The sequence below is a fragment of the Loxodonta africana genome, chromosome 11, assembly GCF_030014295.1.
Source record: "Loxodonta africana isolate mLoxAfr1 chromosome 11, mLoxAfr1.hap2, whole genome shotgun sequence".
Taxonomy (NCBI): Eukaryota; Metazoa; Chordata; class Mammalia; order Proboscidea; family Elephantidae; genus Loxodonta; species Loxodonta africana.
Genome location: NC_087352.1, coordinates 102,567,546 through 102,591,525, shown reverse-complemented (window position 1 = coordinate 102,591,525; position 23,980 = coordinate 102,567,546). Strand labels below are relative to the sequence as shown.

At 40.3% G+C, this 23,980-nt stretch overlaps 1 protein-coding gene across 7 annotated transcripts in view; it reads right to left on the bottom strand.

Moving 5' to 3' along the window:
- The window catches only part of RAB31 (RAB31, member RAS oncogene family), a 236,042-nt gene that overhangs the window by 142,437 nt on the left and 69,625 nt on the right, over nucleotides 1-23,980 (bottom strand). For all 7 annotated transcript variants that reach the window (XR_010323496.1, XR_010323495.1, XR_010323498.1 and 4 more), the window contains one exon: nucleotides 19,947-20,026. Coding sequence is in view for 3 of the 7 variants with exons in the window: in XM_064294727.1 (XP_064150797.1) it covers nucleotides 19,947-20,026 (80 nt within the window). In the remaining 4 variants the exon portion in view is untranslated. The remainder of the gene's footprint in view (nucleotides 1-19,946; nucleotides 20,027-23,980) is intronic.

Sequence of the window (23,980 nt, the reverse complement as noted above, 5' to 3'; positions counted from 1 at the left end):
AAAAGATTGCTTTCAACATCATTGATGCAAATCAAAACTACAGTAAGATGCCACCTCATTCCTATTGGAATGGCAATGATCAAAAAAACAGGTGTTGGTGAGGCTGTGGAGAAACTGGAACCCTCATCCATTGCTGATGGGAACGTAAAATGGTATAGCCACTGTGGAAAACAGTTTGGAGGTTCTTTAAAAAGTTGAACACAGAACTGACATATGACCCAGCAATCCCAGTCCTAGGTATGCACCCAGAAGAAATGAAGGCAGGAACACAGACAGACACCTGTACACCAGTGTTCACTACAGCACTTTTCACAACAGCCAAAATCTTTAAAAACTGAAATGTCCATCTACAGATAAATGGGTAAACAAAATGTGGTGTAGACACATAATGGAATGCTACACAGCCATAAAGAAAAATGAAGTCCTGAGGCATGCCACTATATGGATGAACCTTGAAAACATCATGCTGAGTGAAATAAGTCAGTCACAAAATGACAAATATTGAATGATATCTCACTTATGTGAAATAAGCAAATCTATAGAAACCAAAGATTAGTAGTAGTTATCAGAGGTGGGACAGAGCGGAGAAAAGGGTGTTTTTGCATAGGGGACACTGAATTTATGTTAACGGTGGTGAAATGATTTAGAAAAGTATAGCAAGAATCGTTGCACACCTTGAAGAATGTAATTAATCTCACTGAATTGCACATGAAGAAATTGTTGAGATGATTTTTGTATATTTTCACCACAAAAATTTTTTTTTAAATCACTGTTTTAAAGACCATTTAGGGGTCAGGGCCAAGAAGGAGGAATAGCCAAACACTTCCTACAAACCCTCTTATGACAAAGATCTGAAAAAACAAGTGAAACAATTATATTTAAGACAAACTAAGGGCCCTGAACATCAAAGTCAAAGTTAGAAAATGGACTGAGAAGCAGGGGGATGAAGAGATGGTTCAGAACCGGAGAGGAGTTACCGGACCTGAATTGCCGGGCGCCCTCAGCACCATTCCAAGGAGTGGCTGCGGCAGGTTGGTACTAGCGTTCAGCCGAACATTCCACAGGCAGAAGCAGCCAGCCGCATAGCCTACCCACACCTCCGGAACCAGAGAACAGCGGTCTCAGAAAAAGCTAAGTATTTGCACGTATTTTACCGCACCCACCCCCTGCCCCCTAGCCGGCTTCAGTGGCTGTTGATTTCCCTGGGCCTGAGATAGGCACTGCTGAGAACCTGGAGTTAATTGGGGGAAAAGATAATTTACCAGCTCCACTTACCTGGGGAGCTAAGGACAGAAGTGGCTCCTGTCCAGGCATAAACGGTCCGTGGCCTTTGAATACATTTCCCTACTGCATGGACCTGTGTGGGCCTATTTCAGGAGAATAGGCCCTTGTTGACAGACTATAACTGTTTCAGCTGTGAGGTGCAGAGGTGGATGTTTGATGTTTCACACCACTTTGCCTATTAAACAGGGTCCTCACCTGCCCACATCAGGGGCCTAAGGACTGGTGGCTCCACTCAGGTTACCCTGCCACCCGAGACAAGGGTTCAAGGATAACTGTATCTCCTAGTCCTTACAACCAAAAACATTGGGTGCCCATGGCCCATCTGCAGAACCACCCCCCTACCTGTACACTCTACAGAAGAGGGGCGCACTTTCCTTGGAGACACTTGGGGGACGATTCTCAGCCCCTTGCCTTGTTCAGAGCGTGAACCCACGCTGCAACAAGATACTGCTACCTACACCAAACACCCCTGCCTCTCTAAGACTGTAAGACAGAGCCTGTACCACACACTTGATGATCAGCTATCTGGACACCTGAGCTGAATTCATACAAGAAAAGTGAATGGACTCCTAGACTGATATACCCAATAACAGCTCTAGCCATCTGGTGACAGGACGTCAAAGCTTCAAAAGTGAAAATAATACAGCTAGCTCACTCAAGCAACGTATTTGGGCATATCAAAACAAAACAAAGCAAGAAGCTAGGAAACAGTAAGCAAACATAAAATAAACAAAAACAATAACTTATAGATGGCTCAGAGAAAACAGTCAGTATCAAGTCACATAAAGGAAAAAGACCATGATCGCCTCAACAAGCTCTCAAAACGAAGAATCAAGGGAACTTCTGGATGAAGGTGCCTTCCTGGAATTATCAGGCGCAGAATTCAAAATATTAATATACAGAACTCTTCAACACATCAGGAAGGAAATTAGAAAGGAGATCAGGCAATACACAGAGCAAGCCAAGTAACTAACAGATAAGGCAGTTGAAGAAATTAAAAAGGTTATTCAAGAAAATAATGAAAAACATACTAAGCTGCAAGAATCCATAGACAGACAGCAATCAGAAATACAGGAGATTAACAATAAAATTACAGAATTAGACAACTCAATAAAAAGTCAGAGGAGCAGAACTGAGCAAGTGGAACGCAGCATTGGTGACCTTGAAGATAAAGCACTTGACACCAATATATTTGAAGAAAAATCAATATATTTGAAGAAAAATCGTTTAAAAAAATGAAGAAACCTTAAGAATCATTTGGGACTCTATCAAAAGAAATAACCTACGAGTGATTGGAGTACCAGAACAGGGAGGAATAAAAGAAAATACAGAGCGAATTGTTGAAGATTTGTTGGCAGAAAACTTCCCTGATATCGTGGAAGATAAGAAGACATCTATCCAAGATGCTCATAGAGCTCCACATAAGGTATATTTAAAAGAACGTCACCAAGACATATTATAATCAAACTTGCCAAAACCAAAGATAAAGAGAGAATTTTAAGAGCAGCTAGGGATAAACGAAAAGTTACCTACAAAGGAGACTCAATAAGAATAAGCTTAGGCTACTTGGCAGAAACCATGCGGGCAAGAAGGCAATGGCATGACTTATATAAAGTACTGAAGGAAAAAACTGCCAACCAAGAATCATATATCCAACAAAACCATCTCTCAAATATGAAGGTGAAATTAGGACATTTCCAGACAAACAAAAGTTTAGGGAATTTGAAAAAACCAAACTAAAACTACAAGAAACACTAAAGGGAGTTCTTTGGTTAGAAAATCAATATCAGGTATTGACCCAAGACTAGAACACTGGACAGAGCAATCAGATGTCAACCCAGACATGGAAATCACAAAAATAAGTCAAGGAAAAAAAATACTCAAAACAGGGAAACAGCGACGTTATTATGTAAAAGAAGACAATATTAAAACAATCAAGAGGGACTAAAAAATGTAGTCATAGATCTTTCAGATGGAGAGGAAGACAAGGTGATACAAAGAAATAAAAGTTATGTTTAAATTCAGAAAAACAGGAGTAAATAGTAAGGTAACCACAAAGGAGACAAACTATCCTACACATCAAAATAAAATGCAAGAACAAAATAGGGACTCAACAGAAAAAAAAATCAACAACAAAGAATATGAGGAAAAGAAAATATATATAAACTAATTAGCACAAAAAATTAAGTGGGAAAAAGAAACTGTCAACAACACACAAAAAAGATATCAAAATGACAGCACTAAATTCATACCTATCCATAATTATGCTGAATGTACATGGATTAAATGCACCAATAAAGAGAGAGTGGCAGAATGGATTAAAATACAAGATCCGTCTATATGCTGCCTACAAGAGACACACCTTAGACTTAGAGACACAAACAAACTAAAACTCAAAGGATGGAAAAAAATATATCAAGGAAACAACAATCAAAAAAGACCAGGAGCGGCAATATTAATTTCTGACAAAAAAGATCTTAAAGTTAAATCCACGACAAAGGATAAGGAAGGACACTATATAATGATTAAATGGACAATATACCACGAGGATATAACCGTATGAAATATTCATGAGCCCAATGACAGGGCTACAAGATACATAAAACAAACTCAAACAGCATTGAAAAGCGAGAAAGACAGCTCCACGATTACAGAACGAGACAAAAACACAACACTTCAGGTGAAGGACAGGACATCCAGAAAGAAGCTCAATAAAGACAAAGAAGATCTAAATGCCACAATCAACCAAGCCGAATTTACAGACATACACAGCACACTCAACAGCAGTCAAATATACTTTCTTTTCTAGTGCACATGGAACATTCTCTAGAATAGACTACATATTAGGTCATAAAACAAGACTTAGCAGAAAACGAAACACTGAAATATTACAAAGTGTCTTCTCTGACCATAAGGAAATAAAAGTAGAAATCAATTACAGAAAAAGCAGAGAAAAGAAATCAAATACTTGGAAGCTGAACAATACCTTGCTCAAAAGAGACAGGATTATAGAAGACATTAAAGAAATTCATAGAACCCAATGAGAATGAAAACATTTCCTATCAGAAACTTTGGGACACAGCGAAAGCAGTGCTCAGAGGTCAATTTATATCAGTAAATGCACACATCCAAAAAGAAGAAAGGGCCAAAATCAAAGAATTATCCCTACAACTTGAACCAATAGAAAGAGAGCAACAAAAGAAATCCTCAAGCACCTTAAGAAAGCAAATAACAAAAATTAGAGCAGAATTAAATGAAATAGAAAACAAAAAAACAATTCAAGGAGTTAATAAGACCAAAAGCTGGTTCTTTGAAAAAATTAACAAAATTGATAAACCATTAGCCAAAACGACAAAAGAAAAACAGTAGAGGAAGCAAATAACCCAAATAAGAAATGAGATTGGCGATATTACAACAGACCCAACTGAAATTAAAAGAATCATACCAGATTACTATGAAAAATTGTAGTCTAACAAATTTGAAAATCTAGACGAAATAGATGAATTCCTAGAAATATACTACCTACCAAAACTAACAAAAACATAGGTACAACAACTAAATAGACCCATAACAAAAGAAGAGATTGAAAAGGTAATCAAAAAACTCCCAACAACAACAAAAAAAAAGCCCTGGGCAAGATGGCTTCACTGCAGAGTTCTGCCGAACTTCCAGAAAAGAGTTAACACCACTATTAATAAAGGTATTTCGGAGCATAGAAAAGGACAGAATACTACCAAACCCATTCTATTAAGCCACCATATCCCTGACCAAAACCAGGTAAGGACAGCACAAAAAAAGAAAATTACACACCTATATCCCTCATGAACTTAGATGCAAAAATCCTCAACAAATTCTAGTCAATAGAATTCAACAGCCCATCAAAAAAATAATTCTCCATGACCAAGTGGGATTCATACCAGGTGTGCAGGGATGGTTCAACATTAAAAAAAAAACAATTAATGTAATCCATCACATAAATAAAACAAAAGACAAGAATCACATGATTTTATCAACTGATACAGAAAAGGCATTTGGCAAAGTTCAACACCCGTTCATGACACAAACTCTCAGCAAAACAGGAATAGAAGGAAAATTCCTCAACATAATAAAGGGCATTTATACAAAGCCAATAGCCAACATCACCCTAAATGGAGACAGCCTGAAAGCATTCCCCTTTAGATCAGGAACCAGACAAAGATGCCCTTTATCACCACTCTTATTCAGCATTGTGCTGGAGGTCCTAGCCAGAGCAATTAGGATAGATAAAGAAATAAAGGGCAGCCACTTTGGCAAGGAAGGGGTAAAAGCATCTCTATTTGCAGATGACACGATCTTATACACAGAAAAACCCTATGGAATCCTCAAGAAAACTACTGAAACTAATAGAAGAGTTCAGCAGAGTGTCAGAATACAAAATAAGCATACAAAAATCGTTCGGATTCCTCTACACCAACAAAAAGAACATCAAAGAAGAAATCACCAAATCAATACCATTTACAGTAGCCCCCAAGAAGATAAAATACTTAAGAATAAATCTTACGAGAGATGTAAAAGACTTATACAAAGAAAACTACAAAACACTTCTGCAAGAAACCAAAACAGACCTACATAAGTGGAAAAACATACCTAGCTCATAGATAGGAAGACTTCACAGTGTAAAAATGTTTAATCCACCAAAAGAGATCTATAGATACAATACAATTCTGATACAAATTCCAAGGACATTTTTTAATGAGATGGAGAAACAAATCACCAACTTCATATGGAAGGGAAAGAGGCCCGGGAGAAGTAAAGCATTATTGAGAAAGAAGAACAAAGTGGGAGGCCTCACTCTACCTGATTTTAGAACCTATTATACCGCCATGGTAGTGAAAACAGGCTGGTACTGATACAACAGATACACAGACCAATGGAACAGAATTGAGAATCCAGACATAAATCCATCCACATACGAGCCAGTTGATATTTCACAATGGCCCAAAATCAGTTGAATGGGGGAAAGACAGTCTTTTTAACAAATGGTGCTGGCATAACTTGATATCCATCCACAAGAAAAATTAAACAAGACCCATACTTCACACCATGCAAAAAAACTAACTCAAAATGGATCAAAGACCTAAATACAAATCTAAGACAATAAAGATTATGGAAGAAAAAAAAAGACAATGTTAGGAGCCCTGATACATGGTATAAACAGTATACAGAACATTACTAACGATGCACAAACACCAGAAGAGAAACTAGATAACTGGGAGTTCCTAAAAATGAAACACCTATGCACATCCAAAGACCTCACCAAAAGAGTAAAAAGATTACATACAGACTGGGAAAAAGTTTTTAGCAATGACATTTCCAATCACCACCTGAACTCTAAAATCTACACGATACTGCAAAAAGTTTTTAGCTATGACATTTCCAATCACCACCTGAACTCTAAAATCTACACGATACTGCAAAGACTCAACTGCAAAAAGACAAATAACCTAATTAACAAATGGGCAAAAGATATGAACAGACACTTCACTAGAGAAGACATTCAGGTACCTAACAGATACATGAGGAGATGCTCAGGATCATTAGCCATTACAGAAATGCAAATCAGAACTACAATGAGATTTCATCTCACTCCAAGAAGTCTGGCATTAATCCAAAAAACAAAACAATAAATGTTGGAGAGGCTGTGGAGAGACTGGAACACTTATACACTGCTGGTGGGAATGTAAAATGATAGAACCACTTTGGAAGTCGATTTGGCGCTTCCTTAAAAAGCTAGAAATAGAACTACCATATGATCCAGCAATCCCACTCCTTGGAATATACCCTAGAGAAATAAGAGCCTTTACATGAACAGATATATGCACACCTATGTTCCTTGCAGCACTGTTTACAATAGCAAAAAGATGGAAGCAACCAAGATGCCCATCAACGGATAAATGGATAAATAAATTATTGCATATTCACACAGTGGAATACTGCGCATCAATAAAGAACAGTGATGAATCTGTGAAACATTTCATAACATGAAGGAATATAGAAGGCATTATCCTGAGTGAAATTAGTTGCAAAAGGACAAATATTGTATAAGGCCACTATTGTAAGAACTCGAGAAATAGTTTAAACAGGGAAGAATGTATCCTTTGATGGTTACAAGGCGGGGAGGGAGGGGAGCAGTGAGAGGGGTTTTCACTAATTAGATAGTAGATAAGTACTTTAGGTGACGGGAAAGACAACACATAATATAGGAGAGGTCAGCACAACTGGACTCAACCAAAAGGAAAGAGGTTTCCTGAATAAACTGAATGCTTCAAAGGCCAGCATAGCACGGGCAGGGGTTTGGGGAGCACGGTCTCAGGGGACATCTAAGTCAATTGGCATAATAAAATCTATTAAGAAAACATTCTGCATCCCAGTTTGGAGAGTGGCTTCTGGGGTTTTAAATGCTAGCAAGTAGCCATCTAAGATGCATCAATGGGTCTCAACCCCCCTAGAGCAAAGGAGAATGAAGAACACCAAAGACTCAAGGTAATTATGAGGCCGAGAGACAGAAAGGGCCACATATCTAGAGACTACATCAGCCTGAGACCAGAAGAACTACATGGTGCCCTGCTACAACCAATGACTGCCCTGACAGGGAACACAACAGAGAACCCTTGAGGGACCAGGAGAGCAGTGGGATGCAGATCCCAAGTTCTTGTAAAAAGACCAGACTTAATGGTCTGACTGAGACTGGAAGGATCCCAGTGCTTATGGTCCCCGGGCCTTCTGTTAGCCCAAGACAGGAACCATTCCCAAAGCCAACTCTTCAGACAGGGATTGGACGGGACAATGGGATAGAAAATGATGCTAGTGAAGAATGAGCTTCTTGGATGAAGTATACACATGAGACTATGTTGGCACGTCCCATCTGGAGGGGAGATGAAAGGATAGAGGGGGTCAGAAGCTGGAATGAACACGAAAAGAGACAGTGGAGGGAAGGAGTGTGCTGTCTCGTTGAGGGGAGAGCAATTAGGTGTATAAAGCAAAGTGCATATAAATTTTTGTATGAGAGACTGACTTGATTTGTAAACTTTCACTTAAAGCAAAATAAAAATTAAAAAAATAAAAAGACCATTTAATAGATTGAAATTCACAACATAATGCTGAATAATAATAAAAAGATACCAAATTATATATACTCTGTCACCTGAATTATAAATCTGTATATTTTATACACAGAGGAAAAAGTATGAAAGAAAATACACTAAATGTTTACAGTAGTTACCTCTGGGAGGCAGATCATGGGTAATTTTTTATTGTATAATTTTATTTTTTTTGTGGTTTTCTTCACTTTTCAACCTCTTTATGATGAGTACATAATACTTTTATAATCAGGAAAAATATTATTTTGTCCTGTTGATTGAGATTATATGATAAAATATTCAAATATATTAAGTGGAAAATATAGGATACAAAACAATGCATATAGTATGATTCCTATTTTTATAAACTTATAAAATAAAAATTTCATTTTTTAAGAATTAGAAAAATTAGCCTTTTATCTTGACTCTGTCAAGGAAATGCACAGATAATCATGAAAAGAATAAGGAAGATCTATGTGGACTGGAAATGTATGCTGTACCATGTTATATACAGCATGACAGAAATCATTTGCATATCTGCATATACACAGAAGCTAGTTATAAGAAATACAGTTGGAAGGGTATTCTGTGAGGCCCCTGTGACTCACCTGGACCGCCTAATCACACGTCTTGGACCAGGAGCACTCCCTGATAATCGCACACCTCGGACCAGGAGCATTCCCTGATAATCGCACACCTCGGACCAGAAGCATTCCCTGATAATCGCACACCTCGGACCAGGAGCATTCCCTGATAATCGCACACCTTGGACCAGGAGCATTCCCTGATAATCACACACCTTGGACCAGGAGCATTCCCTGATAATGAAGACAGAAAGTCTCTGTCTCTCTCCCAGTTTCTTCTCCTTATCAGGGAAACTGCCCTGTTCTGGGTCCACAGTTAACAATTTCTCTGCTCTCCTTATGCATGCGCATCATACGGCACTTAGCCAACCCCCCTTCTGTATTTGTTTCCGATGGGGAAGGAACAGTATCCCTTCATTGCTGCACCAAAGAGCCCTGCACTGGCTGTGGAGTGAGACCTGCTGACCCTGGCAAATCAACATCCGCCACTGAAGTTGGCTTTGTTCTCTCTCTTCTTTACGTGAGTTAAGCATTGTTCCAACCAATGCCTTGTGTAAGCTGTGTCTTTCTTGGTGACCTCAGACCTTGGCTCAACAAATACATTAAATATGCTCTTTCCACTCCAAATACTAGTTATTATATAAGTTGAAGAATATGGGATTGGAGAGCTAGTAAAACCCTCTGATTTCATTTCTTACCTTATATATTTCTGTATTGCTCTGAGTTTTCTCATGAGCATAAAATCAATTTTTTAAAAAAGACCCAATACGTATATTTTTTAAATTCCAAAACCACCAAAATGCATTTACTAGACCAAATACTGTCAACAGTGCTTGACTGGTTCTCTCCAAAGATGGCTGCCAACTGCCCAGCTCCTCCTGTGTGTGCATACCGCACCCCCCCCACCAAGGGTGGGGTTTATTTCCCTCCCTGAACTCTGGAAACTTGCTCTGACCAAGAAATTGTGGCCAAAATATGCCTATTAGAAATAATTTCTCCTAATGTTGAACACTTCAATGTATTTATCATGGTATTTCTTTTTTTAATTGTTACAATAGGAATACAATTTGGTCATAAAAATTTTTTCAAAAGTTTAAAAAGTAGGTGAAAGTCTTTTCTAAATCTTCTAGAACCATCCTTCAGAGTTAATCATTCTTACAGGGTTTACTTTTATTATCAAAAAATACAAAGCAAAAAAATAAGGAGAAAAAAATTATATTACAGAGAAGAGTGAAAAGAATTTCCTCTATAAAAATTGTACTAACATACGGAGCGCACATATTCGGAGACAACTCTCCACTGGTCTCTTGTGTTATGTGCATCTTGCAAGCAGAGGCACTTGCAGCTTTTCTTCAGACCATCTTTTTCAGGATGTTTGTTTAGGGAACAGCCTTGGACGACAGGGACAGGGTATCCCGCTGGAACAAAGACTGACATGCATATTGTCCAGCAGAAAAGACTCCAGTTGCCTGAGCTCGGGGCTCCTCTCCTTTTAACGCAACCCATTATCGTATTTAATGTAAATAACCTGTGCCTTCTACTTTTGTTTGCCAACCAACCCCTCCTTCTGCAAGGTATTTTCAGAAGCACCACTATGCCAATATTTTTTTTCTCACATATTGCTGTAAAAAAAAATTATCATAGCATGCTTATGAAAATACCTCATGGGGCAGGGGGGCAGGAGTGGGGAGCATTTGGCAAACAAACATAAAAGGCCTGAGTTGTTTGCATAAAAATACCGTGCATGTGAGACAGGGCCAAGATGGTTGACTAGGTAGAAGCTACTGCAGATCCCTCTTGCAACAAAGACTTGGAAAAACAAGTGAATTGATCACATACATGACAATCTGCGAATCCTAACCATCAGACACAGATCTAAAGAGTTGACCTGAGTGACAGGGGAGCGAAAAGCTGCACCCTGAAGCACTGACAGTCTCTGGAACCAGCATCCCACTCCACAGTCTTGAGCCCTCACGGTTCCCTGGTACCGAGTGGAGGGCCTGATTGAGGTTTGCTGAGATGGGGAAGTCACGGGACACAGCCCTAACCCCTAACCCCCTGGGGTAACCTCGGTAGAGACTCAGCCAGTGCAAACAGGCTGCACATTGACGCAGCTAACCAGAGAATGACCAACCACGGGGAAGTAGCGACTGTTTTCGAAGCCTGGAGCCAGTGTTCCAGTCAGAAAACCTTGGTGCTGGGCTTGGACTGGGCACAGGGGAGCTGAGCACGGCTCCCTGAGATGGCGGAAACACAGGACGCAGCCCTAGCCCCCGAAGTGACCTCGGGGAACCCCAGCCAACACATGCAGGCAGCGCAACGACGCGACTGACAGGAGGAGAAGTCAGCGGGAGGCAGCGACTGGTTTTGGAGCCTGGAGTGCGGCGTCCCAGCAGGGGAACCTTGGTGCTGGGCTTTGGACTGGGAGCAGAGGAGCTGACCACGGCTTCTGAGCCTGTACAAGCACTGGATGCAGCCCTGACCCTCGGGGGCAATCTCTACCCAGCCAGCGCACACAGCCTATACACGCCCCTCGGGAATCTCAGATAAAACAGTCATCACCAAGCAGGATAAGTAACTTTGTCTATATTCCTGGGTGCTACTCCCTCCTATCTATCTGATCCCTCCCCTCCCTGCCCCAGGCGGCTTCATTAACATTAGAATTTCCTGGGCCAGGGAGTGAAGTGCTCTAGTTTGTTTGTTTCTTTTCTTTTCTGAACCCATTCTCCTAGCCTAAGAGAAGCAGCTACTAAAAACCCAGGGACAAAAAATCCTTCCCTGACTTCCCTGAATTGGAATAAAAATACAGAACAATCTCCAGCCAAGCATATGAGATCCAGTCTTGGGCTTTCATCCCTACAGGGAACAAAGTGGCTATTATAATGCGAAGGCAATTCTGATACCGATCTGACTGTAATTGCTTCAGCAGATCACTGGAAAGACAAGTTTTCCAGGTCTGATATCTCTACCTATTAAACAGAGCCCTCACTGATCCACAACTGGGAACTGAGGGCTGGAGCTCCACCCAAACCACCTAGCAACCTGCCAAAGGGGTCTGAGGATACTGACACCTACCAGTCTTTAGAGGTACATCCATTGGGTGCCTAAGGTACAGCTGCAGAGCCCACCCACCAAAGTGCTTTAGGAATAGAGACACACCTACCTCACTGGCACGTGGGGGAAGGCTGTCAGCATCCTACCCGCCCCCCTGGAGTGTGATTCCCTGCTGCTACTAGAATCTAGTGCACACAACTATCACCACTACTCCTCTAACTTAATAGATGACAGTCTACACCACACACTTGGTGACCGAAAATCAGAACAGCTAAGCTGATTCTACTCAAGAATAGTGAATGAACGCTTAGGCTCATGTATCTGGTAACAGCCCAAACCAGCTGGTAACAAGACATAAGTGATTCAAAGGCTACAACAATCAAGACACTGCAATCTAGTAGCCCAACTGCACATATTGAAAGAAAACAAAACAAGATAAGACTCAGCGAGCAAATATAAAATAAATCATTACAATATCTTATACATGGCTCGGAGACAGCAGTCAATATCAAACCACATAAAGAAGCAGACCATGATTGCTTCTACAAATTCCCAAATTAAAGGCTCAAAACCTTTCCCAAATGAAGATACAATCCTGGAATTGCCAGATACAGAATATAAAAAACTAATATACAGAACGCTTCAAGACATCAGGGATGACCTCAAAAATGAAATAAGGCAATCTACAGAAAAAGCCAAGGAACACACTGATAAAGCAGCTGAAGAAATCAAAAAGATTACTCAAGAACATAGTGGAAAAATTAATAAGCTGCAAGAATCCATAGAGAGACAGCATTCAGAAATCCAAAAGATTAACAGTAAAATTACAGAATTAGACAAGTCAATAGGCAGTCAGAGGAGCAGAATCGAGCAATCGGAATGCAGAGTAGGGGAGATGGAGGATAAGGCAATTGACACCAATATAGTTGAAGAAAAATCAGATAAAAGAATTAAAAAAAATAAAGAAACCCTAAGAATCATGTGGGACTCTATCAAGAAGAATAACTTGCATGTGATTCGAGTTCCAGAACAGGAAGGGATAACAGAAAATACAGAGAAAATAGTTGAAGATCTGTTGGCAGAAAACTTCTCTGGCACCATGAAAGACGAAAGGATATCTATCCAAGATGCTCATCAAAACCCATATAAGATTGAGCCAAAAAGAAAATCACCAAGGCATATTATCATCAAACTTGCCAAAACCAAAGATAAAGAGAAAATTTTTAAAGCAGCCAGAGGTAAAAGAAAAGTCTCGTACAAAGGAGAATAAATAAAAGTAAGTTCAGACTACTCAGCAGAAACCACGCAGGCAAGAAGGCAATGGGATGACGTATATAGAGAGCACTGAAGGAGAAAAGCTCCCAATCAAGGATCATATATCCAGCAAAACTCTCTCTCAAATATAAAGGTGAAACTAAAACATTTATAGATAAACACAAGCTTAAAGAATTTGCAAAAACCAAACCAAAGCTACAAGAATTACTAAGGGAAATTCTTTCGTTAAAAAAAAAAAATAGAAAATCAATAATATCAGATACCAACATAACAACTCAAATAGGGAAATCACAAAAACAAATTAAGATTAATTTTAAAAAGAAAAAAATGCTCAAAACAGGGAATCATTGAAGTCATGTGTAAAAGCTCACAATAATCAAAACGAGGGACTAAATACAGGAGGCATAGATCTTCCACATAGAGAGGAAAACAAGGCGATATAGGACGATACAAGTTAGGTCTTTACTTAGAAAAATAGGGGTAAATATTAAGGTAACCACAAAGAGGTCTAACGATTCCATAATTCAAAATGAAAACCAAGAAAAACATAACTACTCAGCAAACATAAATTCAACTACTATGAAAATGAGGAACACATAATTTACAAAGAAAAAAGTCTCAGCACAAAAAAGTAACTGGAAAAATGAAACTGTCAACAACACACACAAAAAGGCATCAAAATGACAGCACTAAACTCATACTTATCTGTAATTACGCTGAATGTAAGTGGACTAAATGCACCAATAAAGAGACAGAGAGTCTCAGACTGGATAAAGACACACAATCCGTCTATACGCTGCCTACAAGAGACACACCTTAGAAGTAGAGACACAAACAAACTAAAACTCAAAGGATGGAAAAAAATATATCAAGCAAACAAAAATCAAAAAAGAGCAGGAGTAGCAATATTAATTTCTGACAAAATAGACTTTAAAGTCAAATCCACCACAAAGGATAAAGAAGGACACTACATAATGATTAAAGGGACAATTGACCAGGAAGACATAACCATATTAAATATTTACGCACCCAATGATAGGGCTGCAAGATACATAAAACAAACTTTAACAGAACTGAAAAGTGAGATAGACACCTCCACAATTATACTAGGAGACTTCAACACACCACTTTCGGAGAAGGATAGGACTTCCAATAAGAAGCTCAATAGAGACACGGAAGACCTAATTGCTACAATCAATCAACTTGGCCTCATAGACTTATACAGAACACTCCACCCAAGAGCTGCAAAGCATACTTTTTTTTCTAGTGCACTTGGAACATTCTTTAGAATAGATCACATATTAGGTCATAAAACAAACCTTTGCAGAATCCAAAACATCGAAATATTACAAAGCATCTTCTCAGACCACAGGGCCATAAAAGGAGAAATCAATAACAGAAAAATCAGGGAAAAGAAATGAAATACTTGGACTGACCAATAAGCTGCTCAAAAAAGACTGGGTTACATAAGACATTAAGGACAGAATAAAGAAATTCATAGACTGCAACGAGAATGAAAACACTTTCTATCAAAACCTCTGGGACAGGTAAATTTATATCGGTAAATGCACACACACATAAAGAAGAAAGAGCCAAAATCAGAGAACTGTCCCTACAACTTGAACAAATAGAAAGCGAGCAACAAAGGAATCCATCACGCATCAGAAGAAAACAAATACTAAAAATTAGACCTGAACTAAATGAATTAGACAACAGAAAAACAATTAAAAGAGTTAACAAAGCCAAAAGCTGGTTCTTTGAAAAAATTAACAAAATTGATAAACCATTGGCCAGGCTGACTAAAGAAATACAGCAAAGGAAACAAATAACCCAAATAAGAAATGAGATGGGCCATATCACAACAGACCCAACTGCAATTAAAAGAATCATATCAGATTATTATTAAAAACTGTACTCTAACAAATTTGCAAACCTGGAAGAAATGGATGAATTTCTAGAAAAAACACTACCTACCTTTTTACCTAAACTAACACAATCAGAAGTAGAACAAATAAATAGACCCATAACAAAAAAAAGATTGAAAAAGGTAATCAAAAAACTCCCAAGAAAAAGAAGCCCTGGCCCGGATGGCTTCACTGCACAGTTCTACCAAATTTCCAGAGAAGAGTTAACACCACTACTACGAAAGGTATTTCAAAGTATATAAAACGATGGAATACTACCTAACTCATTCTATGAAGCCACCATATCCCTGATACCAAAACCAAGTAAAGACACCACAAAAAAAGAAAATTACATACCTATATCCCTCATGAACATAGATGCAAAAATCCTCAACAAAATTCTAGCCAATAGAATTCAACAACATATCAAAAAAATAATCCACCATGACCAAGTGGGATTTATACCAGGTATGCAAGCTTGATTCAATATTAGAAAAACCATTAATGTAATCCACCATATAAATAAAACAAAAGACAAAAACCACATGATCTTATGAATTGATGCAGAAAAGGCATTTGACAAAGTCCAACACCCATTCATGATAAAAACTCTCAGCAAAATAGGAATTCAAGGAAAATTCCTCAACATAATAAAGGGCATCTATGCAAAGCCAACAGCCAACGTCATTCCAAATGGAGAGAGCCTGAAAGCATTTCCCTTGAGAACAGGAACCAGACAAGGATGCCCTTTACCACCACTCTTATTCAACATTGTGCTGGAGGTCCTAGCCAGAGCAATTAGGCTAGACAAAGAAATAAAGGGCATCTGGATTGGCAAGGAAGAAGTAAAATTATCTCTATTTGCAGACGACATGATCATATACACAGAAAACCCTAAGGAATCCTCCAGAAAACTACTGAAACTAATAGAAGAGTTTGGAAGAGTCTCAAGTTATAAGATAAACATACAAAAATCACCTGGATTTATCTACTTCAACAAAAAGAACATCGAAGAGGAAATCACCAAATAAATACCATTCACAGTAGCCCCTAAGAAGATAAAATACTTAGGAATAAATCTTACCAAAGATGTAAAAGACCTATACAAAGAAAACTACAAAGTACTAGTGCAAGAAACTAAAAGGGACCCACACAAGTGGAAAAACATACCTTGCTCACGGATAGGAAGACTTAACATAGTAAAAATGTCTATTCTACCAAAAGCCATCTATACATACAATGCACTTCCAATCCTAATTCTAACGACATTTTTTAAAGTGATGGAGAAACAAATCACCAACTTCATATGGAAGGGAAAGAAGCCCCGGATAAGTAAAGAATTACTGAAAAAGAAGAAGAAAGTGGGAGGCCTCACTCTACCTGATTTTACAACATATTATACAGCCACAGTAGTCAAAACAGCCTGGTACTGGTACAACAACAGGCACATAGACCAATGGAACAGAATTGAGAATCCAGATATAAATCCATCCACATATGAGCAGCTGATATTTGACAAAGGCCCAGTGTCAGTTAATTGGGGAAAAGATAGTCTTTTTAACAAATGGTGCTGGCATAACTGGATATCCATTTGCAAAAAAATGAAACAGGACCCATACCTCACACCATGCACAAAAACTAACTCCAAGTGGATCAAAGACCTAAACATAAAGACTAAAACGATAAAGATCATGGAAGAAAAAACAGGGACAATGTTAGGAGCCCTAATACAAGGCATAAACACAACACAAAACAATAGTAAAAATGACAAAGAGAAACCAGATAACTGGGAGCTCCTAAAAATCAAACACCTATGCTCATCTAAAGACTTTACCAAAAGAGTAAAAAGACCACCTACAGATTGGGAAAAAATTTTCAGCTACGACATCTCCTACCAGCACCTGATCTCTAAAATCTATATCATTCTGTTAAAACTCAACCACAAAAAGACAAACAACCCAATTAAAAAGTGGGCAAAGGATATGAACACGCACTTCACTAAAGAAGATATTCAGGCAGCTAACAGATACATGAGGAAATGCTCTCAATCATTAGCCATTAGAGAAATGCAAATTAAAACTACAATGAGATTCCATCTCACTCCAACAAGGCTGGCATTAATGCAAAAAACACAAAATAATAAATGTTGGAGAGGCTGTGGAGAGATTGGAACACTTATACACTGCTGGTGGGAATGTAAAATGGTACAAACACTTTGGAAATCGATTTGGGGTTTCCTTAAAAAGTTAGAAATAGAACTACCATTAAAAAAAAAAAAACTTTTTTTTTTTTTCTACCATACAACCCAGAAATTCCGCTCCTCAGAATATATCCTAGAGAAATAAGAGCCTTTACATGAACAGATATATACACACCCATGTTTACTGCAGCACTGTTTACAATAGCAAAAAGCTGGAAGCAACCAAGGTGTCCATCAACAGATGAATGGATAAATAAATTATGGTATATCCACACAATGGAATACCATGCATCAATAAAGAACAGTGATGAATCTGTGAAACATTTCATAACATGGAGGAACCTGAAAGGCATTATGCTAAGTGAAATTCATCAGATGCAAAAGGACAAATATTGTATAAGACCACTATTATAAGACCTTGAGAAATAGTTTAAAATGAGAAGAACACATTCTTTTGTGGTTATGAGAGGGGAGGAGGGAGGAAGGGTGGGAGAGGGTTATTTACTGATTAGATAGTAGATAAGAACTCCTTTAGGTGAAGGGAAGGACAATACTCAACACAGGGAAGGTCAGCTCAACTGGACTGGACCAAAAGCAAAGAAGTTTCCTGGATAAACTGAATGCTTCGAAGGTCAACGGAGCAAGGGCGGGGGTTTGGGGACTACGGCTTCAGGGCACATCTAAGTCAATTGGCAAAATAAATTCTATTAAGAAAACATTCTGCATCCCACTTTGAAGTGTGGCGTCTGGGGTCTTAAATGATAACAAGTGGCCATCTAAGATGCATCAATTGGTCTCAACCCACCTGGATCAAAGGAGAATGAAGAACACCAAGGTCACAAGTTAACTATGAGCCCAAGAGACAGAAGGGGCCACATGAACTAGAGACTTATGTCATCCTGAGACCAGAAGAACTAGATGGTGCCCGGCCACAAGCGATGACTGCCCTGACAGGGAGCACAACAGAGAACCCCTGAGGGAGCAGAAGAACAGTGGGATGCAGACCCCAAATTCTCATAAAAAGACCAGACTTAATGGTCTCACTGAGACTGGAAGAATCCCGGTGGTCACGGTCCCCAAACCTTCTGTTGGCCCAGGATAGGAACCACTCCCGAAGACAATTCATCAGACATGGACTGGACCGGACAATGGGTTGGAGAGAGATGCTGATGAGGAGTGAGCTACTTGTATCAGGTGGATGGATACTTGAGACTATGTTTGCATCTCCTGTCTGGAGGGGAGATGGGAGGGTAGAGAGGGTTAGAAACTGGCAAAACAGTTGCGAAAGGAGAGACTGGAAGGAGGGAGCGGGCTGACTCATTAGGGGGAGAGTAAATGGGAGTATGTAGTAAGGTGTATATAAGTGTATATGTGAGAGACTGACTTGATTTGTAAACTTTCACTTAAAGCACAGTAAAAATTATTTAAAAAAGAAAATACTGTACATGTGGAGCTGTCACATCACCCTAAGGAGCTCACTGTATGTTGTATGCCAACATACAATGATAACACTGTGAGTATTGGCACTTCCTTTGTCTCTGATCCAGATGTCTCATGTCTTCTGCCAGCATCCATGAAACTCTGACCAGTTCACTTGTTACCTTGCAAATAGGGTAAAATCTCAGACCCTACGTATTTCTTGACACATACTTTTGTGAACATGTTTCTTAAGCCATTTTTAAAAAATAAAATGTGGTGGATTCTCTCCCCTGTACAGCTCCAACCACTAGCCAACTGGTCTTGATGATCTGCTTATTTCCTACCATAAATTTTCTCCACCTTCCCCTGACAGAAACAATCTCCCCTGTCCTGACCAATCCTACAGGGGTTCCCTCTGAAGGGAGGTAAAAGCTTGCTCTCTGCAAAGAGCATATCTTCAGGGCAAAAAATAACGGGATCGATGTCTAAAAGCACGAAAAGCAACCACCTGCAAAACAGCACTGCAAAAGCATATCCAGCCAAAGAATCCAACAGAAAGGAGATGATAACTAGGAAAACCCTCCAACATTCCAAGGTCCAGTTCTGAGAACTAAACAGCCCACCACCGCCCCTCCTCAATCATCAGAAGAGCAGAAGCAAAAGGCTTAGATCAATTCAGAAAGGTAAATGAATCTGCCCCACAGACTGTTTGGACAACTGTGATGTGTGAGTAGATGGCATCTCCTACACTCAGTAGGCAAGTTAAAGCAGAACCTTTGGGGATTTGTCCTGTGGATCATCTTCCATCTGGAAATACAACAGACATAGTTTGCAAAACAGCGCTCTTGAGGATAAAAGAAATAGCATTCAGTTGCAGCATGAGGAAGGCTGGCCAAGGAAAACAATAATTGAGAAGGATGATAAGCCCAGGCACTTTGCTTGGAAGTCCCTGAATCTCTGTCTGCCAAAGTCTCACAGCTGGGACTGATTTTCACTGGCTGGGATGAAAACTATGCCCTGCCTAAAGGCTCAGACAGAGACAAGGAGACCTCCCGAGGTCTCTGAAAAGAAAAACCATGAAGGAGAATAAATAACATACAGAACTTACCCAATAGTTGGGCTGATGTTGTGGTCAAAGTGATCCTGGACAAAGCGGCACACAATGCTTGATTTCCCAACGCCGGTGTCCTGGAAAGGAATGAGGACACAACCATGAGGATCAAGGAGCCAAATTTTGACCCAGTGTAAACGCATAACAGGATGAGAAGGGTTTTCTGGTTGATGGATTCAGAGGAGAGGAAGTTCTATTTCCTAAACTATTTTTTATAATAAAATTGTATTGCTTTCATAGAAAAGAGATATGGTAAAATAAGCTTTAGGAACATGTTCCACATATAGGCAATAATTCACCCAGAACTAGCATGTTCACAATAAATGTATCTCCAGAAATTTGGAGATTTTTAGAAAGGTCTAGAGAAGAAGTATAGTAACATACCACATTGTTTTGATAGAACTGATTTTGTTCAAAACTTTAGCAATCAAAAAATACATAATCTAGTTCTCTAAATATCACCCTACAAGACGATGAATTTCTATATTTCTAACATTTTCTCTCTAGAATCTGATGGCTGCATAATAAACTCCATTTTGCTTAATTATGTAAAGGTCTCTTCTCAGATCTTTCTCTATGAATTAATTCTTTAAAGCTGATTAGGATAGAGGTCTGGTTACACACTGGAAATTGTGCACATGCTTTTATAGCCACCCATTCCAAATGCCTTGTAAAAGAGTTTAAGGAATAAAGACATAAATTCACAAGGTCAAGGAGATAGAGGAGACAACACCAGACGAGTAGTATCAACAAATCCAGGGAATGAAAAGCAGTCGGACAAGTGGTGATGGAGAAAGAAAGAGCTGAACCCTCAGTGCCTGCAGTGAGGAAAGGCAATGGGAAGCAAGCCAAACTGAGCCACAGACTCCCAGGGAATCGGAAGACCTAGAGGGCAAGGCTGAAAACAGGGCCAGATGAAAGGCCGCACAAAAACATACCCCTGGAGTCCCTAGCCACATAACCAGGGGAGACAGGTGCGTGACTCTCCCAGAATCCCGAATCAGATTCTGATGGAGCCTTTTAGCAGTAGCTTGGGAAGTGCAGTGTGTTCTGAAGCCATGTAAGCGAAACGCTATACAGTTAAGGGTTAGAACCACGACAGCCCTTTCCCCCAGTACCTCCCAGACAGCCAGCTTATACAGCCCTGGGCTCCAGGTAAGATCCTGACATTTGAGGTCCCCCTCCCTGAGGCCCTTGTGCATTGTCAGCAAGCCCCAGTGCAGAGCTTCAAATGTGCATTTTAATCTCAGTTAAAGAGTACCAAGCATTTGTACCCGCATGAAAAGAACAGAATGCTATTGCAAAAGATTATTCAGAGAATAAGACCATAAAAATATGGTGATGGAAATTAAAATTTCAAAGGGAGAATTAGAAGATAAAATCAAGAAGCTACCCATAAAGTATAACAGAGAGCAATCGCCTTCTGTTGCTAGCATCTTCTGAGAGATGGCAAGCCAGGAGGAAGGAAGGTTCACCAAAGGCAGCACCTTCAACACAAAAGTCATGTCAATGTGTTCTTATTCAGAAGGATCATGGAGACATTTTGAGGTCTCAAAGTGAAAGGCGAACAAGACATATGTAGTCCAAAAAGGGAAAAATACTAATAAAACTTCCTAGAAGGTGTAAATTAAAAAGCCAAGATCAAGGAGAAAACGTTGAAACTGAGAGAACTGTGTTTCTCTTCAGACATTGCAATGAGGTCTGAAATACCAACTGGTTTTCAATCTGAATTATTTCTATTCCATTTCCTGTCTATGTGTGTGTGGCAGGGGTGGGGTGGAGATGATTCCAGCCAGCCTCGGGCAAGAGGGGCCTTGACTTGTGGCATTCATCAGAACATCATTCTTCAGAGAGCATGGCCTTCCCCTGGCTCCGGAGCCATGATAAAGCACGGCACCCAAAGCTGCCTGTCTGCAGTCTGCAAATCGATGCCCAGAGTTCAGGGAGGTGACCACAGAATTAAGACATCAGCTGCTACAGCTCCAAATCAATGCTGCTATTTCTGAGCTGCACCGCAGTGTGGATTCCGGCTAATGTTCCCCCACAATCCACCAAACCACAACCCAGTACTTCTTCGCTCGGTTGTTTTTAAAATCCTTTGTGGATGGGCAGGTCCTTGCTGGATATCCACGCAATGCCATGGAAGATAACATTGAGGACTGTGACACCCTATCATGCCATCGAAGATAACAAAAATGCCCCTTGCTGGCAGCACTCTGTTCCAAGGAGGACTGTTCTTTACAAGCTGTTGAGTAGGTGGGGCGGGGTCTCTCCCCAGCACTGGCCACGCTAGTTTTTATTTTTACGTCACCACGTTCATGGGATGCAGAGCCCCCCACCGCCCACCCCGCCCCAGAACCTTCTAATGTATTTCCCTGTGAGGAATGCTAACTGATGAACTCCTGCCCTGCCTGTCTGGCAAAGGTGGGTCAACTGTACATGCACCTTCTTCCCAGAACCTGTCTGCCCCCCTGTGCATCTCTCGCTCACAGTTTAGGAATCTTCTTTCTTAGGGTCCAGACAGTCACTCATTTTTTATTCACCCAAGAAGCATTATTCACTGAGCTCATCCTCCCACAGGCCACAGTGTGCTAGACCTACTGACAGAGACAGCTGCTTGCCTGAGAAGCTCTGGGGCAGCGACAGGTACCCAGCACAGGTAAGACCAGAGCATGGCACATGGAGGCAAGGGTCACCAGAGCTCAGGGGACCAGTCTTTACCTCCCAGCCTTCAGGCCCACTTTGCCTTCTTTGGTATCCTTCAGCTCATCCCTAGCCTCTCCCTGCTACCAAGTTCAGGAAACCACTCCTCCCCAACGCCTCAGCCTGAGAGGCCCTTCCTCCTATCAGCTCTAGGCCCGCACTCTGCACTCTCAGCTGGCCCCTCCTGGGTGTGGTTTTTGATAAGATTGTGCATCTTAACAGCTGGGACTCTGCTCTAGGAAGCACTGCTTTTTAGTCTATTCATTTACTCTACCCAAGGACTGTGCTCAAGGCAATTGATCACAAATCCTCAAAGCAGCCAACAAACAAATCCTAACCCGCCCCCCACCCCGCATTCAAAATGCTCTTGAAGATGAAAAATTAAAAAGTCATCTTAAAATTATTCAATGCTTCTTATTATCTTCTATAACTGATTGTCTTTGTTATCTAGTGCTGCTATAACAGAAATACCACAAGTGGATGGCTTTAACAAAGAAATTTATTCTCTCACACTCTAGTGGGTTACAAGTCCAAATTCAGGGAGTCAGCTCCAGGGGGTGGCTTTCTCTCTCTGTTGGCTCTGGAAGAAGATTTCTTGTTATCACCCTTCCCCTGGTCAAGGAGCTTCCCAGGTGCAGCGACCCCAGGTCCAAAGGACGCGCTCTGTTCCGGACACTGCTTTCTTGGTGGTATAAGGTCCCCAAGCTCTGCTTGCTTCCCTTTCCTTTTATCTCTCAAGAGATAAAAGGTGGTACAGGCCACATCTCAGGGAAAATCCCTTTACATTGGATCAGGGATGTGGCCTGAGCAAGGGTGTTACATCCCACCCTAATCCTCTTCAACCACAGGCACAGATTATGATTGATAACACATACGAAAATCACAAAATGGAAGACAACCACACATGGCCTGACCAAGCTGACACACATTTTGGGGGGGACACAATTTAATTCATTACAATGATTGAAGCTAATCTGCCCACTTTTCTGAATAGATAAAGCAGCAAGGCCCACTTGAATTCAGACTTAATTCTTCAGCCAAATACATTCAGTGCTTCTTTTTTTTTTTTTCACAAATTTAACTCTTAACGTTTTTCTCTCTTACACATTTGATAGAACAAAAGGCCAGAGAAACTTCTAGTTTGTCTCAGAAGAGAAACTATTCTCACACACAAAGAAAACTGCACCAGAGAACCCTGGTTCTCTGGCCAGGGAAGGCTTGGCGGCAGCTCCAGAAGCCAGCTGCGGCTCCTACCTCAGGCTGCTTTCTCCCGGTGACGGCCTGCCTTTCCTTGGCCGGCCACGAGGGGAAGGCCCTGCACAAGGTTT